Raw genomic sequence first — 22535 nt, 5'->3', positions numbered from 1 at the left:
TTATCTGGACCCTATTTCTGTCTTCCCAGTCCCTTCTGGGGCTGGACACCTTTTGTACAGGACAGCATTTCTCAGTGACATAGTTCTTAGCTGAAAGCAGCAGAACCAGTGCACATGGAGACACATCTTCCTTAATTTTGCACTTAACCTCATGGTGTAAATTGAAGACTTTTTTGTTTCAATACCTTCTGTGAGGAGAAGTTCCTTTCTCATTTTGGCCCAGTTTTACATCAGAAGCTTTGTTCATACAGGAGACTTGTTTTGACAGTGGCTGGGGAATTTGCACCTCTCCTTTTCCTATTTGCATGTCCACATGTACTCTTCTTTCTTCTTGGGTGAAAAATGGACAGGGTTATCTCTTCAGAAAAGCACCTTCTCACTCCCTGTGCGTACCTCACTTGCTGCTCTTCTGAATTCAGCTCTAAAAAGCAAAAGTGCAGGACTTTGCTGTGATTTCTAAACTTGACAATTCAGTAAGGTAAGCATTATCCAATAAATGAACAGTGAAATGAAACAAAACCCAAAACTTAAAACACCACTAAAATCATATATGAGGCATCTGTGCATGTTGTAATGTCACATTCTCTGTAATGTGTTCTGCTCTTCTGAAAATGGTTCTTGAGAGGACATTTCACATCACAGATTTCTGGAGCCAGCATTGAAACTTTCAAGTTTCATCTCACCTTGAAGAACAAACAGTTCTTGAAGCAGTTAACTTTGATAAGGCAAGTGCAAAAAAGGACAAAGATAGGATATCAGCTATACTGAAAATGTGTCTTTCTTTTCATAGCCGATTCCTCCTGAGAAGCAGTGACAAAATAAAGACCTCTAGATCTGTTAGGTTGGGAGAATGATCCTCTCCTTTAAGCCTGCCAGAAAGGTTCTTGAAATCTCAGCATATCTGTAAAAAATTGTACTTGAATCAGATGTTTAACATTGGGATTTAAGTCTGGATTGTGAGTGTTGTAATTTTGAACTTCTGGAAGGCATTCCTGTAGAAAAACACTTTATTAACACATTGAACTGTCAGCAACTCTCTGTGTTTCCACAGATATATTCACATATCAAATTCAATAATTTGGCCCAGTTAGTCACATCCCCAGTCCCTCTTCTCATACCTGTGGAGCTGTCTGTGTGCTCTGGTGACTCCTCAGCCAAGGCACAGGCAGGGAAGGCAATGTCCCCCTCAAATATTTCCATGCAGTTGTTTATGAGGAACTCCACCAGCACTGTCACCTGCACACACAAAACAGCCCATTTCAGTCAAGACAGATTGAAAATTCTTTCCCCACCCTGCCAGCTATCTTTGTAGGAAGGACAGCACAGAGCACAGTGGCTTCTGCCAAAATCCTGGCTTGAGATCTAAGGGTGAGTCCCCCACGGGGAATAAGGCCCGATGCTGCAAACAATACAGACAAAACACCATCAGCCACAGCTTTGGCCTCGCTGCCCGAGGGCCCAGGGGTGACAATGGCCACGGGTGCCCCTGGCCCTCCACATGCAAAGGCTGCAGGAGCTGTGCTGTGACTGTGGGGACTGCAGGGCAGCTGCTGCTTTGCTCAGCACCCGCAAGGCCCAGGAGTGCTGCTGTGTTCAGCTGCTGCCATGGCAGTGGATGGATCCCTATGGATGGCTCTCAATTGCCCCGAGGGAACGGCTGCTCGGTGAGCCCAGTGCACCTTGTCGTTCATCTCCTTCTGCACTTCCAGCGGGAGCGTGCTGTCCGTGCCTGGGCTCAGCAGATTTGGGCCAATGCAGATGGCCAGGTTGCTGGAGTCCATCCTGTTGCTCTCAGCATTTTGGCTGATGTGGTGGAGCAGAGAGAGCAAGAGCTTGAGCAAGACGAGGTTTGGTCTCGGCAGCTTGTCAGCCACCCTGTGGGAACACAAACAAAATGTCACGTTAGTTGATGGTGCAGTGGCCTCTGCTTCTTGATTTGAGCAAGTCTCAATTAAACTTAGAGTGACACCACTTCCTTCAGAAAGGGGCATGTGTGTGCTCTCTGTATCTTTCAGAAATCCCCATCTGCAGCTGAGTGTGGGGTTATTTATAATTATGAGACCTTGAATTACAAGGTCTTGACTGAAAGGCAGCATTGCAGAAGTCCATGTACTGGCATAGATGAGGTGACATCAGGAGATGTCACTGGAGGCTTCCCAATGCCTATGGTTGTGCTGTGGGGCTTTCAAAGCACTCCCAGCCAGCCCCCACAGCTACTGTTCCTGAAGAGCAAAACACGGTGGTGGTCTCCATGTGCCCGAGCTCACCCCCAGCAGCTGTGGAGGCCCCGTGTCAGTGCCTGTCCCACAGCACCGTGACTGTGCTAGCTGAGGCACTGCAGCCTCTGCCCTGTTCCTACGCTGTTCTTTTTCAGGGCAGCCACCAGTAGGATCTGCCCTGGACAAAATGGAGTGACTAGCAAGGCTGTTTTCCCATCATCACCAGTTAGAGGCTCTTTGAGAGTGTTACAAAGTATTCAGAGACATGTAGATAAAGCAGAACACTCTAAGCCAGAAATTCATGAAGCCAGGGGATAGGAACATGGAGAGGGATAGGGACATCCTCTTCAGAAACCTATGTGCTGCCACCACTAAGTCCAAAACCGAAAAGTCATTCAGACCTTCGAGAGGCTTTAGAAAAAGAGACTGTTGATCCATCACCCCAGAGCTGAGGAGGCACAGAAAGGCAGGTATGTGGTTGGATGTAGGTCTTGGCTTCCAGGGGGTTGCTGCTCCCCAGCTATGGGTCTGGCACGCAGCCCTGACTGCATGTGGGGCTGCACAGCCAGGCACGGGTGCTACAGGATGTCTGGCTGCTGCAGAAGTTGTCAGCTGCAGGTTCTTTTAAGCATTGAGGAAACTTGCACTTCTGGATATGTCAGCTGGAAGGAAACAGTTTGGACTTTGTGTTTGATAAGAAGTCTGCCTCCTCTGTGGATTTGATAAGAAGCCTTTCACTTTCTCACAGGACTTCTCCTCCCGTTTGGCTCTGCACTCATCATGGCACAGGGGAGGCCACGGGGGTTTCCAGTTCCTGCTCCCTGCTCGGAGCCGCAGCATCATCCATCGAGTGAGTGAGGTGGGCACGGGGGAGCGGAGGGAGGCCGGGGGAGCGGGCGCTGCAGGCGCTAGAGGGCAGGACAGCCCGCGGCAATCCGCATGGAGAAACGGGCGCGGAGACATTAGCAATGTCACCTATTGCACATGGCACACCTGCAACGTGACACCCGTCTGAACTTCTCTCCTCTGCTGAACCCCAATGGTGTCGATCCCTTGGAAAATCTGGCCATACTTTAACGTCAGGAACCAAAACTTAGGGTCACCCTACACTGTCCACAGTACAAGCACAGACTCAGAATGGTTTGGATTAGAAGGGACCTTTAAAGATCATCTACTCCAATGCCCCTGACAAGTCCACATGTCCTCTACTCAGTCCACACCACAGTTGTGGGTTCCAGGGCTTTTTAACTGCAGCTGCTGAATATTTCCACACCACACCCCAGCTTTCAAAAAGTTCAGCAGAGCTGTTTCAGCCTGTCCTTTGAGATTGGAGGGAAAAAACACATTATCCTGCCTATATTCAAGCATCTTTTTGGATGTCGCAGTAAGTAGCCCTTGTCACCTTCTTGCCAGAATTTGGTGTTTTAGCCTTCTGCCACCATTATGAGGTGACTCAGCTGAAGGTGGGAGAAATTGTGTGCCACAGATCCAGCACACTTTGTGAGAGTGAAGCAGAGGCTTCAGCACACAGATTGTCAAGATGCTGAATTTCTGGGTTTTTGTTTGTGGTTGTCACAGAAATCTTCCTGCAATATTCATGAAGAAAAAGGATGTGGCTAAATTAAACCACTGAAAACCAGAAGTTGTTCTCTGGAGCAAATCTTTCGAAAAGTTTGTATCCCACATGGGCTGCAAAATAAAGCTGGGAAAATTTTCAGAAGAGCTCAAGCTCCTGGGTGCTTTGAAAATGCGTCCAGGAATGTTGTCCATGTGGAAATCTAGTCCCACAGTCCAGTGGAAATGACAGGACACCCCCTTCTTTATACTGCTTAACTTCTGAAATCAATTACACAGACTCAAACCCCAATTCCATGTAGAGCAACCTTTATAAAAACAAATTAAACACTCAACAGCCACCTGAAAAATGCATGCTGTACCTCAAAAAGCACAGATTATCATGGGTTTGTTACCAAACCCTGTGCAGGGATCAGCCTTGTTCTGTTTTCACACTGCATTAAACTCATCTAGTCTGCAGTCCCAGAGCTGCCACTGGTGATTCATTTCCTCCAGCATCTCTGGCTGCTTTCCCAGGAGCAGAGCTCCCAGCACAGACCCTTGACACTTCTCCTACCCTAGTCCCCAGCTAAGTAGCTGCCTGCATTAAACACCGACATTTACCCCTCATGGCAACCTGGAGGGAAAGCTCAGCAAGCTTTATGCAGTGCACTTGCAGCAGTGTTTCCAGAAGGAATGCATTCCTGCTGTCTCACTGCTCAGGATTCACCAGCAACTCCTCTGGTGCTCTTAGGCCTCAAGGGACAAATTCTGCCTCATCCCATGCTGCCTGATTCCCTCCAGACTGTGGGACTGCTTTTGCAAGCAGCTCTTGCCAGTCAGGGCTGGAAATATGGAAAGGATACAGATGTGCCTCTTTTCCTTCAAGATACAGTTCCTGAACAGAGTTGTGGAACATCCTGGCATATGCAGATCCACATCATTTGCAGTGCCTGATCTATGTGCAGCAGTCCTGGGTATGATCCATGACACACCTCCACCTAGTTAGCTGACGTGAACAGGAAAGTCTGTCTGGGGATTATATGAGCTCTGGACTTGGACATAAATACCAGAAGAGTCCTTCAAGAGCAACTGGAGAGCTGAGCAAACCAGCCCAGGCACAGAGGTTGCCTCAGCCATGCTACAAGGTGCCGGCCACCAGCTCTGCAGGGAACATTTCCCCAGGGGTGAAGTGTTCATGTGGCCCAGTGCAAGAGTCAGGTACTCTCTGTTGCTAAATCTCCTTCCAGCAGAGACCTTCTGGGCTGCAGAGGCACACCCCTGCCCCCAGCACTCACATGGAGTAAGATACACCTTCACTGCATGGTCCCTGCCGAGGGCTCAGCAGATCCCACTTCCCAGCCCTCAGAGCAAACAGCACACAAAGGAGAGGCTGCACCTCTCTTTTAATAGAAGCTCAGGGAAAGCAGGATTATGGTGTTTGTCTTCCCAAGTTACCATTACATGAGCTGAGGCTCTCCTTCCCAGGCTACAGTTGGACATCTGCCTGCTGATGGGAAGCGGGGAATTAATTCCTCTTTCTGCTTTGGTCACATGCACAGCTTTTGCTTTTTTTATTAAGCTGTCTTTGACCCTTGAGGTGTTTTTTAACCTTATTTTGTCCAATTGAGGAGAGGAGGTGAGAAAGCATCCAGGTGGGTGTCTGGGAACCAGCCAAGATCAACCCACCAGTCCTTTTCCTTGGGCACGAGATAAATCCAGTTTTGATCTGGGTGTACTGTAGCTGCCGTAGGTGATAACTGGCAGGGCTCTGCATGGCACACAGGGCTCGCTTGATTTACAGTGTAACAGAGCCTCGGGCTCAGCAGTGGCTGCTTTCAGCTCCTCCTGCTGCAGTGCTTATCTCTGGGTTTCACCATGCCTGGGAGCATTCTGATAAAGCACAGCCCTGCCTTGGCCCTGGCACGGGCACTGCTTCTGTGCCAGGAGGGCTGTCCCGTGGAGAGCTGCGGGATCGCACCTCTCTCTTCCCCTCCGGGACTGATGTGCCTGCCTTCCCCTCCAGAGCTCCTCACCACATCCTTATCTAGGCTGCTTGACTAATGTCATCTTCTTGTCATTTGCATAGAAACTACTTTTGGTCTGGTGTTACAGGGAACCAGTTTGCCAGTGAGGTGACAAGGCTTTGGGCCACCGATCCCTGGGTGCCTGCATGGTGTGTGGCAGGACTTGGTGGCTGCCTGGCGGCGTTATCCCCTCACATAGCCTGTGATCTTGCACCTCTACAGGCATGTTGAGCTGGCACTTGGTGAAAGGGTGCCTTGCCTGCTCCAGTGAAACCCAGCAGCTCTTGGCACTACACTGGGGCTTTCCTTGTGCTTCTTGAGCCTCCCTTCAGCACCATCAGGGAAACGTGGTCGAGACAGGGATCTAAACCACATGTGGCAACACTTAGCAGTCAAAAAGAATCACTGGATGCAGAGGTAAATGGGTCCATACCAGCAATTAGTACAGGAGCAGGAGGAGGAAGGGTCTGATCAGGCAGCTGGTCCTTCAGCAAGGCAAAAAGAGGAGGAAGTGAGAGAAATGACCAGCTCTGAAACTTGGGCAGACTTCAAAATATGCTGAAACATTACAGCCACCAGTCTGGCAAGCAGATTGCTGCCACTAGCACTGAAGAGGGCATCCAGTATGTGAGACTACTAGCAGTGCTGGAAAGTCCCTACGGTGACCTGGATGACAACCATGTCTCCAAAGATGCAGATGGCCACTGTACATGAGAAAGTGCAGAAGGGTTGTCTGAAATTCACCAGCATTATATTCCATCTGCCTGGAGACAATGGACTGACCAGGCTTGAATATATGAGCTGTGAAGAGAGCATCCCACTGACTCTGACTTTTGCAGGAAACCTGTCTCTCTCGTGTCCCCACAGGTCCGGGCCTTGGCCATCAGGGGCACTCAGACACACGCTGTGTGCCACTCTGGTTCCTCCTGAGTGACCTCACAAGGAAGTGGGATGGTGACCCTCCTCCGAGTTAGGAGCCCATGTACACAGATTGGCTGGGAAGAGAGATGATGAGGAGGGCCATCCACGAGTGCTGTCAGTTCAGCTGCTGTTGAGATGGTGGAAGGCAACCAGCAGTCTCCCTGGCATAGAAGAGGATTAAGAGTGCCTCTCTTGATTTTGGTAAAGGGACTTTTGGTCTGACACTGCAAGGGTCTCCAGCCTAGAATAGAGGGTCACTGCCTTCGGTCAGGAGAAGGAGAGGGGTGACCAGCTTTACTGGGCTGTGTGGATTTGATGGCCTGGCACACTGGATCCATGGAAGTGTAAAGTGTTGCCAGACACTGGTGCACAGCGTACCCTAATGCCATTATGGCGTGTCAGAGAGGAACCCATCTGGATTTCTGGATTAACAGGGAGATCACAAAAGCTGTCTGTACTGGGGGCTGAGGTGAGCTTAACAGGAGACAAATGGCAAAAGTACATTGTTGTGACCAGCTCAGAAGCCGTGTGTATCCTTGGCATAGACTGTCTCAGGAGAGGGTACTTCAAGGACCCAAAAAGGCATTGATGGGCTTTTGATGCAGTTGCCATTGATTCAGAGAAGTTGAAACATCTGTTTGCCTTGCCCAGCCTCCTGGAGGATCCCTGTGTAGTGGGATTTCTGCACATCAGAGGAGAGCAGGCAACCATGGATGCCATGATGGCAATACACATCCCCCCAAGGCTCCCTGTTTGCCTTCCATGATTCACCAGCTCCAGAGCCAAGGACTGATCAGGAAGATTCACAAGGTTTTCTTTAAATCTGCCTTTGTCCCCCTGTCCTGCTCAGGAGGGAAAATGAGAAAGCATCTGGGTGGGCATCTGGCAGCCAGCAAAGGTTAACCCAGCACACTCAAACTCACAGGCTGGTACATATGCTCATGTACCTGAACGTACATATGTTCTCCTCTGAGCTGATTCCCTTAGGAACAGCAGGCAGAGGAGACTGACTCAGCTTCAGGTGGTGCAAATAAATGTGGAAGAAACTTCAGGTTGGAGAATTTACATCAATTCTTAAAACTAATTATTATTGTTATTATTGTTAATAATAATAAAACACACAATGATATTGCTGCTGCATTGCATAAAGCTTCCAGGAGGGAGAGAAAGCCGTGTTGAGTGAATGCCAGTGAAATGCCGTCCCAGTCCCAAGGAAAGCCCGGAGCTGGCACAGGTCCTGCACTGTTCAGGTGGTCGGAGCGGGGCTGCTGGGGACACCTGAGGGGAGCTGTCAGCACAAGGGATGGCAGCAGAGCCTGGCTCTCAGTGCATACAAGACATGGCAGATGGAGTGCAAAAGCAAAGGGGCTGGCGAGCAGCAGGCCCTTTGGTAATGAAGCTCACAGGAGCTCGCAGACTTCGCTCTGATTTTACTGGGCTGCGTTCCAGAGTGCGTCTTCACCTTTTTTTTTTTTTTGCCTTAAGTATCTTCAAATGAAAACCTGCTAAGCTCTTGGATAAGTGTCTCTTTAACTTCTTGGTCTCTTTTGTATTTCAAATAGCAGTTTTTTATTATCTTAATTGGTGAGTGCCTGTTTTAATTAGGCATCCCAGTTAATCTTAGTCTGTTTTAACATATGAGGCTTTGTGCAGATCAAAACGGTTTCTTTTTTTAGCATAAGTATCAAAAGAAACATGAATTGTAAGAAATAAGATGACTATGTTTGCATTTCTGATTTCTCTCACTGTAGTCTTCAGCTGTCACCTTTAAATTAGCCAGTATTTTACATGCCGAAAGGTCCTGCCCAAGATGTTGTGTGAGCTTAGTAAAATTTTCTTCCCTTTGCAGCAATACAGAAAACATTTCTGATCTAAACAGCAAAGCAATGGTCTTTCTCATTTCTCTGGAGGTCTCTTATTGTCCAATTCGAGCTAATGTAAAATAATAAACACATTTGTAAATGCAGAAATCAATCACTGCTGATCATGCTGTCCAGGAACATATTGCAACTTCCTGAAAATCTGGCCTGCATTCATGTCCTGGAGGGCTTAACTGAGCCTTCACAATAGTTGCAGTGATGATGCCAAATCTCATGTAACTTCCCTGTTGATTTTTTGCAGGCTGCCAGAGGATGTCACAGAGCGGACCCAGCAGCTTGAAATGAAGTTTTGTTAATATTTGGTACAAGTGATGTTCTCAGTAATAAAGCTGAAAAAATACAAGAAGAAAAAACCCAAACAAACCAAGAAGCCCTCCAGAAGTCCCTGAATCACACAGAGCCAGGAAAGGGAGGAAAATGCTGGCAGAACTAGGTGGCTGATTGGCAGCAGCTGGCTGTACACAAGAGGAGGCAGAGCTGCTGTCATTCGAAGCAACTTAATGCAGGGATCTGTATCTACCTGTCCTTTCAAGGGGTCTGAGTGGGTTTGAAAGGTGCTGCATTTTGCTGTTTTGTTTGGGGTTTTTTTTCCCTAAGGAGTGCCTTGTGAGCAGTCAGGGACGTGATAATTCATCCCTCCCCCTCCTCAAGGACAAACTGGAGCTCTTATTAACCAGCCCAGATTTGACAGGACATTTGTCCTACTCATGGGAAAGAGCAGTTCCTATGCTTTTTTTCCTCGTGAAAATACCAAAATCCAGACTGCAAGAGCAAGTGTCCCATCTGGAGACAATTCATCATTACTTGAAACAATCCTGCAAATTTAGCTGCCAAGCAGCACAACTCGGTGAGAACAGGTCACTTGTAAAATATGATGGTTATGTACAGGCAAATCTGTAGAAGAAATAATCCACTTTGAAGCGATAAAGCTTCCCAGCACTTGGGTCACTTAGATTTCAATAAGGATATGGAGAACATTGGGTAGCAGAAAGCCAGTCTCAGTTTCTTAAGAGCTTTGTGCCATTCTTACCAGAATTAAAAAGCCGATTCCCCAAACCTATGCCCAGGACGATGAGAATGTCCTAAGACTGAAGTGGACACTTGTACGGATGATGAGAGCATTACAGAGTCTTCACATCCAAGCCAGAGGTGACACAGACCCCTATCCCTTATGCCACTTGGTCCCATCCCTCATTCCTTCATTCCTGATGGACGCAAATTTCGTCTGCAAGTTGCCCAGCCCAGGTGCTCGCTATGTCTGACACCCTGCGGTGTTACATTCATACCTGCCACGCTGCCTCAGGAATAGTCCAGGCAGGGAGGGCTTGGCTGTGAAGGGCTGGCTGTGAAGAACCCGCGAAGGGTCTTCTCTTTGTAAGTCACTTCTCACTTCGTTTCTCCCCTCGCCTATTGATTTTTGCCTCCCCTTATCCTGCAAACGCTGCCCGCGGACCCCCGGGGTTTGCTGCGGGCGGCGGCGGCTCCTCCCTCGGCGGGGAGGGCCGGGGGCGGCAGGCGCGGGGTCTCCGCTCACTCGCAGCGGCTCCGCGCCCGAGGCGGACCCGGAGCCGGAGCCGGCGCCTCCCGGGGCGATGCCGGGGCCGCGGGCGGGCGGCGGCAGCGGGGACCCCGCGCCCGAGGCGGTGAGTGCGGGGCGCAGCGGGGCGGGCAGCGCCGGGGCAGCCGCGCTCCTTGCCGGGCGTGAGAGGGGATGCGGCTGCTGCTGCCGCGGGTGACCTGGGCATAGAGACAGCTCAGGGTCTGCCGGGGTCTGAGCCTGGTCCCGAACCTGGTGACAAGCAAACCCCAGGACTGGAGATGGGGCACGGGGCCGGTGCCGGACTGCTGGGCTCAGAGGGGTTCGTGGTCCCTGCCCCGCAGCGCAGAGCTCTCCTCATCCCGAGAAAGGGGTCACGGGAGCCGGGTGGAGGCAGGGTCAGATGAGCAGAGGACAGGTCGACTTGCAGTTACTCCCTTCTTGCCAGAAATCGGATTTAAAGAGAGTGCTTGGCGATGTCACTGCACTGTCAAACTGCTCTGGCACCGTGTTAGGGCAGCAGAGTCTTGAAGAACAGAACAAACAAAACAAACATTTACTCAGCCACGTTGGTTAAAATAAAGCTGGTGGGTTTCTTGGCTATATCCATGTGACGGGAAGAGTTTAAGATGTTTTTTGTTGGTTTTGTTGTTCTGGAGAGGTTTAACATCTTTGTAAGAAACACGTTTCCCTTTAGATCATGCTGTGAACGCTGTCCCATAGCACCTGGTAGTGCGTGTGAGCCCAGGACCACAGCCTGGTCCCCGGGGGGGTCTCAGCTGCAGCGAACGCTGCTGTCAGCAGGGAGAGAAGCCCCGGCCACCGGCCCATCGATTGCGGGGCCAGAGGGGAGCGTTACATCATTTAGTCTGACCTCAGACAGGAGCGAGGTGCTGGCTGGAAAACAAAAAGAATGTTGCTGAGGACTGAATCTCTGCATTGAATAGTGACGTTTCTTCATGACATTGTCAGCTCTGACATATAGACTTTTCTGCAAAAAATGAGGGGCTCTCTGCAGGGTTTACCTTTACACAGAGATGTGTGGATCTTAAGTGGTAGCTTCAGTGCTTCCAAATATAAAAGTTTGTCATTTTACATGACAACTGATCTGGTTTTCCATTGTTCCTCCTGCTCTTCAGAATGAGGGCCGCTAGCAGAAATGGGCTTTTTATACAATAAGAAAGAGTTTACATTAAAAAACTAAACCAAAACAAAAATGAGTTAAGAGGAGAAAAGAGAAACAAATAATAGTTACATTTTCTTCAAAGTTGTTTGCAGGAACATTGTAAAAAAAAGAAAGTTTCAGATATGCATATTTTTCTCTCTCTTCTTCCCATTTCTTTCTTTTAAACCACTCTTTATTTTTCTGTTTCTGGTAAGAAAGTAGACAAGAAATAAAAATAAAAGAGTAGGTGATTGTTTAGCAGAGAATGTTGGGATGCTGGTGGCGCCAAGATCAATTTTTACTTAGCTTTATTGAAAAGTAATCTTTCAATATACATTGAAAAATATTGCTATTTTTTATAGACATAACACAGTCCCAGTAATTGCACCTATAGCATGGACATAGATCCATTTTGCTGCGCTTTGACACTTCACTTTGAGTTTTGTGGATGTATTTTGCTTAAGCCTGATGTTATTCCAGAATAGCAGTAGCCTCTGAAAATGGAAAAAGAGAGTACCAAAAAAGGCTCTTCACCTTACCTCCCACTTTTGTGGATATTAACAACATCCACAAATCCCTTGCAATGGCACAGGAATGGAACATCACAAGGAGGGCCAGGCTGTGCTGGGACATGATCCCAAGGGGCAAGGAGGGTGACCTGCTTCCCCAGCCCTGTGCATCCATCAGCCCGGTGCACCATCTGCCACAGAGCTGTGGGTTCTCCTGGGAGCCTGAGAAATGTGTATGTGCTGCCGATAGTCACGGATTGCATGGTGCGCCAGGAAAAGGGACGGCAGGGTTTGTGGCTAATGAGAGCCAGTGCAAAGCTGCTTCCCGCAGTAATTTATTACCTTGGAAGGCAGGGGTGTGATGCCAGACAAATAACTGGCCCCGTGGGAGGTCAGGACACCAGGAAGGCAGGATCAGGAGGGTGGGAAGATGAGGGGGAGGAACAAGGTCCCAGACCACAGCCGCTGTCTCCAGCAGCAGTGCCCAGCAGAACTTGTGGGGGGGGTTTGTCACAGCTGGGTCTTGGACAGCCTTCAGCAGGGCCCCTGTGGAGACTCGAAATCACACTGATTGCACAGTCAATAAAGGAAATCTCATCAGTCCCCATAACCAGGCTGTCAGCTTTTAAACCTATTTCGACAAAAATCTGTTTATTGCTGTGTTGTTAGAAGCCCAGAGTAACTGTGCTGATTTGAGTGATGATAGTGGCACAAAGTAGCTTTGGAAAAGAGTTTTACTGTGGACCAGATAAAGGCAAATTCCAGTCTGGTTTATTCTGTGTAAGCCTGGACCCACACCTAGGGATGGTTAGTTTAAATTGGGTGCTGCTGCTTATTTCAGAGGGACCACTCTGCCCTCACTGATACAGCAAAGACCAGAAATCCTCCTATTGCATGTATTTGTAAGTTCCTTCCCAGGCAGCTTGACTGAGCCAAACAAATTCCTAAGGGAATATCCATGGGGCAGCTCTCATGGGTACTGCTGGGGGCAGTGAGGCAGCAGAGCACCCAACAGATCCTCGGGGGGTACAGAGGTGCCCTGGTCCATGAAGGACAAAGGACCAAGACAATGCCACCCATCTGTGTGCCACTAGGAAATACTCACAGAGGGCTGCTCATCTGAAATGCCAGCTAGTGGGGCTGACTGCAGAAATCGCCAGTGCATGCACCACTCAGGGTTTGTCTGCATTAATGGATTAAGAAGCATTTGAGAGTGCTGCCTGGCACTGCAGCAGAATTATCTAAAATCTGTATAAATTATAATATCACACATAAACTGTTAAAGCCAGCCCTGAACCCTCTTTAGCCCATGACAAATAGCACTGCCATGCTCAACCTTTTCAAGGCAGCAGCATCCAGGGATGTTCCCAGTAGGAGCAGAGCCCTGCCTCAAGATGAGCAGCACTGGCTCCCACAAGCATATCCTGAGCCATGAAACCAGGAGCATCTGCAGGCGGTTTGGCAGTGCAGCAAAACCAATGTCTTGAAGAGTGTTTGGATGGCCTCCTCACACCTCTTGTCACCTCTTCGCTAGTGACCTCAGATGAGAGACAAAATTGGGAAGAGGTCAAGGAAAAAAGTCATTTAAACTACTCATTACCCTCAGGAGCCCCTTTTCCTCCCCTTTTTGGCAGCCTCATCTGCTGAGGTGGTCACAACTGCCCCTGTCCCAGCCTCCTCTGCATGTGCCTGTACATGACATGACTGGGGAGAGTCCCTGGGAATTTCATTGTGTTCCCTGGGAAAACTTGGTTGAGGAAAGGCAGGTTTACCTGCCACCACACCTCCTGGAAATCCTCCCGGCTGTCCTCTCTTCTTCTGCTTTTGGTATTATGTGGGCTTTGAAGTGATCACTTCAAGCGAACTGATGTTCACATTCAGTCTTCCTGCCATTGATGGATTCTTTCAGGAGAAGAAGGTCACGAGTTTGCTGTTTTCACAAAGACTCTCACCTATTGTGGTAGAAGAGGGTAAAGAGCCTTTTTGTTTTTCCTTAAAGACTGTAAAAGTATGTTAGTAGATGTGAGGGCATCTCTAAAAGTCATAAAGAAACAGAAGTCCAAGGTTTTAGAAATGGCATTGGTTTTCAGCTAGTGCTGGCTGTTACTTGCTGAAGAAGCTGGCCACCCAAAAATCTCTTCAGATGACATGTATAACACTTTGAAAGGCTTTCTGAATGAGTGGAGACAAGCAATGCATTTGTGCCTATAAACCAGCAGGATATGGTTAGCTCATCTGAAGAAGGATGACTGAACTCTGGATTTTCAGGGTTTTTGGTGGACTGCTTTGAGATAATAAAGAAGGTTTGATTTTTGTGTCAGTTGCAAAAAGGAAATAATTCGATGCAAGGGTTGTTGTGCACCCTCGGTAATCTATACCCCACTACAATGTGCAGAGCACTGGGATACTTTTCAGACTTTCCCCGCTGTTTTTCTAGATATGGTGGAGTCTTCAGGCAGATCTCCTTGTGGGTGCCTGGCATGAAGCCTTTGCCTGGGGTGAAGCCCTTGCATGGTGGATGTAGGTGATTTCCTGGAGCAAATGGCTCCCAGTGAGCGCTCCTGAATTCTGCCATCTGCAGATGACATCCTTGCATTATTTACTGTGTGTCTCAGAATGAGAACAGGTCACGGGCAGGAGTAAGAAGGGCTGGAGCTAAACTTGTGGCAGAAACTGTGATATCCTCTGTTAGGCAAAAAAAGATTTCTGTTAGGTGGAGGAAACCCCCTGAAGAGAGAAAGTATGATGTAATTGATAGTGAATACTGACATAACTGTGTTCAAATTCTCCCAGGTCTTGGAACACAGGGCAAAGTTAATTTGTCCTCTCTGCATCTGCTGCAGTGTTAGGTAAAAATCACACATAGTTTTTTTCCACCAAAGCAGCAGCAACACTGGGGAATAAAGTTGTTCTTCATGACATGACATTACCTTGTTCAATAAATCAAATATTAAATCCCTTGTATTTGGAGTGAGAGGAGGAACATCAGATCCAATATTTTCACTTATGTCAAAGTGTGCATGTGTATACATACATCACTTGAAATACACAGCTTATTTAATCTTGTCTATATGCATTTGGTAGATGAAATTGTGGTAATACTAGAATAGAGTTAACACAAGAATAGCAGTAACAGAAATAATTTGCTTTACACTGATCTGGGGAGAGGAACAAAACTTTTCCCCACAGTGCAGAGCTCTTTCCTTGCTGTCCTGTGACACATCAATCCAGGCACCCTGAGCATCCTGCTGCCACCAGCTGTAACCCCCCTGCCCACTCTGGGTGGGTGCCAGCAGGGTTGCATTTCCCTGAGCATTCCCTGTCTGCTCTGCACAGACAGTACCTTTTGGCTGGTCCTAGGTGGGCTCAGAAAAGGGTCCTGGCCAACCTCTCAAATGTTGCACCAGAGTAAGAAACTGGTGTCTGCCCTCCCAAGGGCATTTTGTTTGGGAATCTGCACTGAGCAGTCCTTGTGGATTTAAAAGGAGGCAGGATGACAGACAGCATTGATGGTGTTATAAGCTGGTGTGGTCAGAGCTCAGAATACAAGGGAATAAAGTGGGGAGAAAATGGGCCTCTGCCTGAGTCAGGATTCATCCTCACTTAGCCTGGAGGGTGCAGCTATTTCCATTGCTTTATCACTAGGCTGGTGTTTTATCCTGATACTGCAAAACCAATGATGACTAGACCATGCCTCCCATGCATATGGTATTTCAACTGGAGCTAGAGGACTTCCCCCAGCCAGAATCCCAGTGGGCTCAAACATGAAGACAACACGCTACAACATCTTAAGATGATCTTAGAAGGATAACCTTTCTCCAAAACACATTTAATTCCATGAGCTCAGCAGTGACTGCTGTCAGAACAACATAGGCTTTGTCATGTACTGACCTTTTGTTGAGCAGCACCTGCAGAAGAACTTCTGGTAATAATGAGTCAATACCTAGAAGAGACTTGATGCTCTGATAACATATGTAATTAGTGATTTCAAAGTTCATTTCTTTGACTTCAGATTGCATATATTTAGGTATTTGTCAAAGGTAGACACCAACAAGGGTCATGATAGTGCAGGCATGGGAATAAGCACTGCCTTCAGAAACCAGCTCCCCTGCAGGCATGAAGCAGTGTCACCTACTCCTGTCACACAAGGTCCCACATACATACACTGGGATAAATATACCAGTGTCAAACTGGTATAAACCAGGAGTAAATACACAAATCTCTCCTGTCTTTCACTGTTGCCAGGAGGATGTGGTTTTCTAGTATCCCAGTGCAGGGCTGCTGCAGCTCCATGGCCATGCATGCCGGCACTTTTCCCTGCAGCCAGAGCAAAGTGACTTCTCCTGCTGCTGCTTTACTTTTTTCTGCTGATAATAATGGGGAACATCACCCATCTCCTCTGGGAAACTGCATTTTCTTGGCTTACATGGGCCATGGCACCATGGGGTGGCCTCAGCTGGGTTCCCGGTCACCCTTCTCAGGGTCTCAGACACCTTCAGGGAGCACACGATGCCTCCAGCTCTGCTCCATGTGGTGCAGGGGCCTGCCCTTTGTGCTGGGCTGGTTTGCACTGACTTGGTGAGATCATGGTAGAGGAGATCTGCAGACATCCCCAGCAGGGCTTGATTGCCATTTGTGTACTGCATGGGGTGGTATGCTGCTAACATACTTTCAGGAGTAAAAATTGAGAGTTAGAGGTTAAAGCTGATTAAATTCTCATGAAATTGGAACAAAGTTCAATAAAAAGCAGATGGTGTTTTTAATCATTCCTTTTCCACTCAGTTAATAAGGCCAAATGTTCAGAAAGTTCTCTGTAAATATATCACCCTGCTTTCCAAGTATCTCAAAAAAACTCTGTAACTACAACTTTAATAAGACAGGCATCCTCCCAAAAGGGCAGTAACCTGCCCTTTATTGGCCTCATGTCAACACTTGGCAGCAAGGAGCCATTTCTTGCCTCTGATGTTCCTCTGTTGTGTCACTTGTTCCTAAAATAGCCTCTTTCCTTAGCACTCATACTTGTGTTCAGATGGCAGGCAGCCACACAGAACCTGCTGTCCCAAAGCACAGATTGCAGGGATTTTAGATTTTCAAGAGGCTGGGAGCTTCCCTGTGGATTTGGAGGAGGCAGCTTACCCACCTCTAATTGGAACCAGCTTGGTTGCCTCTGCGTGCTGGGCTCACCAAGTGCAGCCTCCTCTCACCCTGCATTACAGAGTGTGGAGGTCTCTATCCCACCCTTTTGGTCCAAGGGCCTTTTACAGTCAGGACAGAGAAGTGGGCACGTCTGGGAAAGGACATGGCTCCTCTTCTCCCAAGACTGCTGCAGAAGTGGGGAGGGAAGTTTGGTGCCCTGCAAGTGTCCATGTCTCCCCACTCCCTGTAAAAGGAGCTTGGGTTGAGCAGCCCCTGTGCAGATGCTGGTGCTGAGGTTGCCCCAAGTGACACCTGCTGGGGTGCCTCAGCTGGTGGCCCCAGGGCTTTGTCCCCAGTGCTGTGGCTGTGCACCTCCCGAGCTGAGATGGCCCTGTGTGACAGCAGCTGTTGTGCCGACCACCGTGGGGCTTGGAGCCTTCACACTCGAGGGGAAATTTGGCAACATCCAGGAGTTAAGAGCACAAACACATATTCTCCTCCCATAGACAATTTGTAGCCATGACTCCTATAAGTACTCAAACCCCTCACCTTTGTGGGAGCTTTGCTGTAGGATGGAAACTGATGACAAACTTATTCTTGCTTTCAGCCCCTCAAGCCTGTTCCTTCCCGCCGGTGTTCAGCGCCATCGCTCTTATTCAGCAAAGGTCTGAGCAAGCCATGGCTGCCTTCAGCCAGGTAGGTACATTGAGTGACTGCACAGGGGGTTGATGCCCAGGAGCAAGGTGATGCACCCTGGCTTGCCCATGCTTGTGTCACGGGGCTCTGCTGTCAGTGTCCTGCGCTAGAGGACCCCGGGAAAGTTGCAGGTGTGGGAGTGTACCTGTGGTGCCTGGCGTGGCTGGGCTGGCAGAGTTGTGGCTCCAGCAGTGGAGAATGCTGGTGTAGATGGGATGGATGGGAGAGGTGGCGGGAACTGCACTTCCTGGTATTGCATCCAGCTGCTCTTCTCGCCCTCCCACCAGGCCTGTGCAAGCCCAGCAGGAGATAAGCCTCTTCCCTCCATCTCTCACACCCCATGCCAAGGGCTACCAGTGCTGGCTCCTTGTTCATATTACTGTCACTAGTTTCTGCTAGTGCTGTTGAGAAGCCCCCATTGGTGCATCTTGATTCTTTGTTTTTCTCCTGTTTTTCTTTCTTTTTGATAGCAAAGCCTTCAAAACAGGCAGAAGAGTTGGTTGTGATAGCATTTATTGCCTCATTTCACTACAGGTCACAACTTACCTACACAAACCAACGGGTGATGTTAGTGGCAGTGCCTCCTTCCTTGATTAAACTATTTCCAATGAGCAGAACACTGTTATTTGAACTGAAGCTATTTCACCTCAGTGCCCTGATTTCCCCTCAAATAAACCCAGTGCAGTTAGTCAAACAGCTCTGCTAACTGGGCATGGTGGTGTTGCAAGTGGGCTTATTATGTATTACAAAAAAATCTTCCTGGGGAAAGGCAGAAAGGGAGCCAATATCTTGAGTTTTCATTTTTCAAAAATTCAAGGCCTTGAGCATTCCTTGCATGGGGAAGGGACAAGATGTGCTGTGCGAGCTCTTATTAATTATTTGGCTGTTATGTCTCTGTTCAGAGAGAGCACATTTTTTTTGCATTAATTTCTTGACATGAACATCAGGAGCTGTCAGACTGTGAGAACGGCTGAGTTTAACACATTTTCCTTTTGCTGGAAACATTCCTGATTGAAGTCTGTGAAGTGACTCGTGTGTGACACCTCCTGGCTTCCCATATGGCTCCATTTCAGAGCCCAGAATAATCCTACAGCCCAGGAGGACGGGAGGAACTCAAATACTGAACGAGTACCTAGGGCCCACTGCTCTGTTTTTTGTTGATGCCATAATTTGCTAGGTGTTACAAGTGAAAAATACTATCACACACCCCACCCTACCCTCCTCCCCACAACAGCTACAAACTCCAGATACCTGCAGGAAAAAGGGGCTGTTAGTGCCACTGAAGGAAGGAGACAGCAGCATCCCTGTGTTAGCTGGTGATAAGGGTGATTAGCTGAAGGAGCAGTCGTGCCTCTTGTCCAGCCCTGAGTTCCTCCATCCTTCTGCCTCTGGCTTTGGTTTTTGGACATCTGTCTATGAAAACAGAGTGTGCTGGGCAGGAAAGTTGTCCCAGTGCCTCATCCCCACTTCATGCTTAGCATGGGCCCTCCCTGTCATTTCTGCAGGAGGCAGCATTTACCAAGCGCTCCTGCAGAGCATTCTCAGTGCTCTAATCCACATTGCTGCTGGTGCCATCAGCTAATTTGCAGCTCGTGCCAGCCCCTAATTTTGCTGCTCCAAGAGGTGGTTCAGCAGTAGCTGCCACCTCCCTCTGTCCTGAGCCTCCCCTCCACATTGTTCTCCAGACAGTGTGGGCAGGAGAGCTGTGATGCTTTTCACACTCTTTGGTCCTGTGGGTGGCTGCCTGCTTAGCCTATCCCTCGAGCTGTGCTAATCTCAGTAGCCTGGACAGAGCCCCAGCTTATTCATCAGCATCTGCCTCACAGCACTTATGGCCATCAAGACCTTGAATCAGCTCATCTTACAAAATGAAGTATCATTTCTACTGAATGCATTGGAGTCACTGAATATACAAAGCCTCTGAGGTGCAGAAGAAAGTTGTGAAAGTCAGATCAGACCCAGCTTCCTTTGTGCTGCACACACAGTCCCTCCCTGAGACCTCACAGCCTCGTGACCAAGCCACTGGTGGCTTCACTGTGACGTGAAGCAATGGAAAAGGCCCACAAACCCCTGTAAAAAGTGATTTTTTGAGTGTGTGTGATCAGCACAATCTAATCAGCCTTGAAACAAAAAATGTCCATTGTGTCTCAAAAAATGCTGCCATCTTGGAAAACACTCCAGACTTGCTGTCTGCAGACGTGGTCTAAAGCCCCTGCACCTAGAGAAGCATAAAAAGAAAAGAAAGCCTCTATTACACTTCACAGCAGGAAGCTGGAATTGTTACAAGTAACCCACCTTCATGAAGCTGTCACCTTTCAGGATGGAGAACAGTCACAGATGAAATATTCCCTGATTTTTTTTCTGTGCAGGCAGTGAGCTATGCATATGCCATGGAGTACTTACTGGAACACTGTCCTGCATAGCCACAACACAGTGAGGATGAATTTCACATGGCAGCAACAGCCTTTGTGAGCTGGTTGCCAAACTGTGAACCATCCAGTCCTGACTGTTCTCAGTCTAAATGTGATTTTTTTTCTTTCCCTTTTAGAATTTCACAACTAGATTGGGCTAATGCAGGTGATTGTTGGAGTGAACCATTAGTAATTTCCAGAAAATTGATAAATTTGTTATTCCTGCAGGTTCAATGGTTTAGAAACTGGTATCATCCAGCCCTCAAACCAATTCCTTACTGCAATAGCATGCAGGCTATATTCTAATCAGCCAGTGCAGACCCAGACATTGCATGAAGAGTTGGCTCATGAGATAAAAGTCACTGAAGTGTCTGGTTTCTGAACCCATTGAGAAATTATCAGTAGCATTAGATAAAGGTAACATAAGCATAATCCTGTTCTTACTTTCTGGTTATTAATGAACAGGCCAATCAGAAATCCTTTGGATTTATGTTGGAAAACTGCCAATTACTAACTTCAGGCAGTATATAAGGCAAATCTTTTGCTTTAAAGGAAACAGCCTCCATTACAAACTGAGACCCTAAAGAAACTTATTCCTTGGGATGTCTAGAGGATATTTTCTGAGAATTGATGTTTAATTTGTACCAGACATCTTGTGTACCTCTGAGGCTGAGTTTGCATATTGCTCATTTGGTGCTAACTTCATTGCCCACTCCTGACAGGGAAGACATTAATTAACGTGCATCCTCTTCAAATATTCACGGGGGCAGGATTCCTACCCCACAGGGTTTTCACTGAGATTTCTACTGATGTCGTGTTAGAGATATTGGTGGACTCAGACTAACTCTTGCCATGACTGCAGAGGCAGTTGCAGGAGCTGAGAGGAGCAGTGTACTGAAGTCAACACTTCACTGTCTTTCAGAAAAGTGAAGCAAGTCTTATCTGCAGCCCTTAGTGTGACATTTGGGAAAGTCATTTAACAAATGACTCTCTTGATTTCCCACCTGATAATGAAGGTAGCACTGCATTTCCTTGTGGAGGAAAACATCATTTTGGGGGGTTCTTCACACTGAAAGAACAAGGAGTGGGAGAGCTTGGGCTCTGTGTGGTCTTTTCTGTGTTACCCATGTTCCTTTTCCTGCCCAGCTAGCCAGGTCTAAGCAGGGAGGCACAGCATGAGCTGAGCTCCCCTAAAGAGGTTCTGGATCCTGTCCCAAAACAGAAGATCTGATCCCTGTCATCATGCAACCCCATTTATTTGCCTTTTTATTCTTGCCATGAGAAGCTGAGAAAGCTCAGGCAAGTGTCTGCAGAGATGCAGAGGGGGTGAGTCATGCAGAGCCTGGGGGCTGACTGCAGGGACCCTGGTGTGGAAGGCTGTGGTTAAGGGAGGTAGGAAGGTTTCTGGCTGGCCACAGAAATAAAGTGGGCAGGTGTCAATGAAGGTTACTGCAAAACACAATCTCTGAAGGTGAATTCAGTGAGGTTGCTGGTAACACCATGGAGTTTTATGGGTCAGCTTGAAGCTTCAGTTTCCTTTCCATACCCTCCCACGACTCCTTGGCAGCTATACTGCTCCTGCCCTTCACTTTTTCTCTTCATTCACTTTTACTAACTTTATTTTTCACCCTTTGTGCACTTATAGCAGCTAAATGTTTTAGCTCCCTTGTGTAACCAGCTGATAATATACTGTGAGTTTTCTTTCATAGACTGACCAATGGGAAATTAATGAATAAAAATGCAATACTATCAGAGGACCAGCTGAATGGAAGCGTAGCAGTCAGGGTGCTGCTCTTAGGGCAAGAGTGGATATGCACCCCCTGCTCTGGTTCAGACAACGTTCAGCATGACATTTCACCTCTGCACCACAAGTCCCCATCTGTAACACAGGGTTAATAATGCTGCCTTTCCTCATAAGGATAACGATATTGTGAGGAATGGAGAAGTTAGGAACTCAACAGAGGGATGGGGATGATTAATTTGGAGTTAGGTGTAAGACAATCAGGGACTGCAGAGACCTGGAGCAAACTCAAAAGATGAGGTTTCTTCAGGGTAAGATTTGTCTTATTATTAACCCTTAGCATAGCAGGGCTCTGATCCATGCAGGATCCTTCTCTTTTTATAATACAAGTAATAAGTGAAAGTACTACATATTTATTAAGAGCAATTTCCTTGAGAAAGAGTTTTTTGAAAACAGACCTATTTATAAACACAGAACAATGTGTCTAGCTTCTCCTGTGGGTTGGCTCAAAACAATGAATAGAAATTGTACTGCTGAGAAACTCAGAGGCTGGCTGACATTATTATAGAACACGTCTGCTTTCTTTGGAAAAGTTACATCTGTTGAAAAAAAGTAACACTGAAAATATCACTCAAACTAAGAAGTTTCTCATGGGGAAATATATGTCCTTGTTGGTAGAGATCTTTAAACTTTTATTCTACCTGTGACCTAACTTAAATTTGAGCTTCAGAAACTTGGC

The 22535-nt window shown here is 47.7% G+C and overlaps 2 protein-coding genes across 2 annotated transcripts in view; one reads left to right on the top strand and one right to left on the bottom strand.

The window, feature by feature from the left end:
• Positions 1-230: 230 nt before the first annotated feature.
• The window catches only part of LOC128938689 (rho GTPase-activating protein 29-like), a 67848-nt gene continuing 45543 nt past the window's right edge, over positions 231-22535 (bottom strand). The window contains exons 3-5 of the mRNA XM_054279033.1: positions 1680-1875; positions 1119-1236; positions 231-421 (exon numbers count right to left, since the gene is read on the bottom strand). Coding sequence (XP_054135008.1) covers positions 231-421; positions 1119-1236; positions 1680-1875 — 505 coding nt within the window. The remainder of the gene's footprint in view (positions 422-1118; positions 1237-1679; positions 1876-22535) is intronic.
• TAGAP (T cell activation RhoGTPase activating protein) overlaps positions 10199-22535 on the top strand; it is a 44591-nt gene continuing 32254 nt past the window's right edge. Inside the window, exons 1-2 of the mRNA XM_054279572.1 lie at positions 10199-10244; positions 17556-17644. The gene's annotated coding sequence lies outside the window, so the exon portion shown is untranslated. The remainder of the gene's footprint in view (positions 10245-17555; positions 17645-22535) is intronic.

This window comes from Melozone crissalis, unplaced genomic scaffold, assembly GCF_028551555.1.
Source record: "Melozone crissalis strain CALT ecotype California unplaced genomic scaffold, PUWL_Pcris_2 ptg000027l_1, whole genome shotgun sequence".
NCBI classification, from domain to species: domain Eukaryota; kingdom Metazoa; phylum Chordata; class Aves; order Passeriformes; family Passerellidae; genus Melozone; species Melozone crissalis.
The sequence above is the reverse complement of the archived record's forward strand: the minus strand, read 5'-3'. Positions and strand labels throughout refer to the sequence as shown.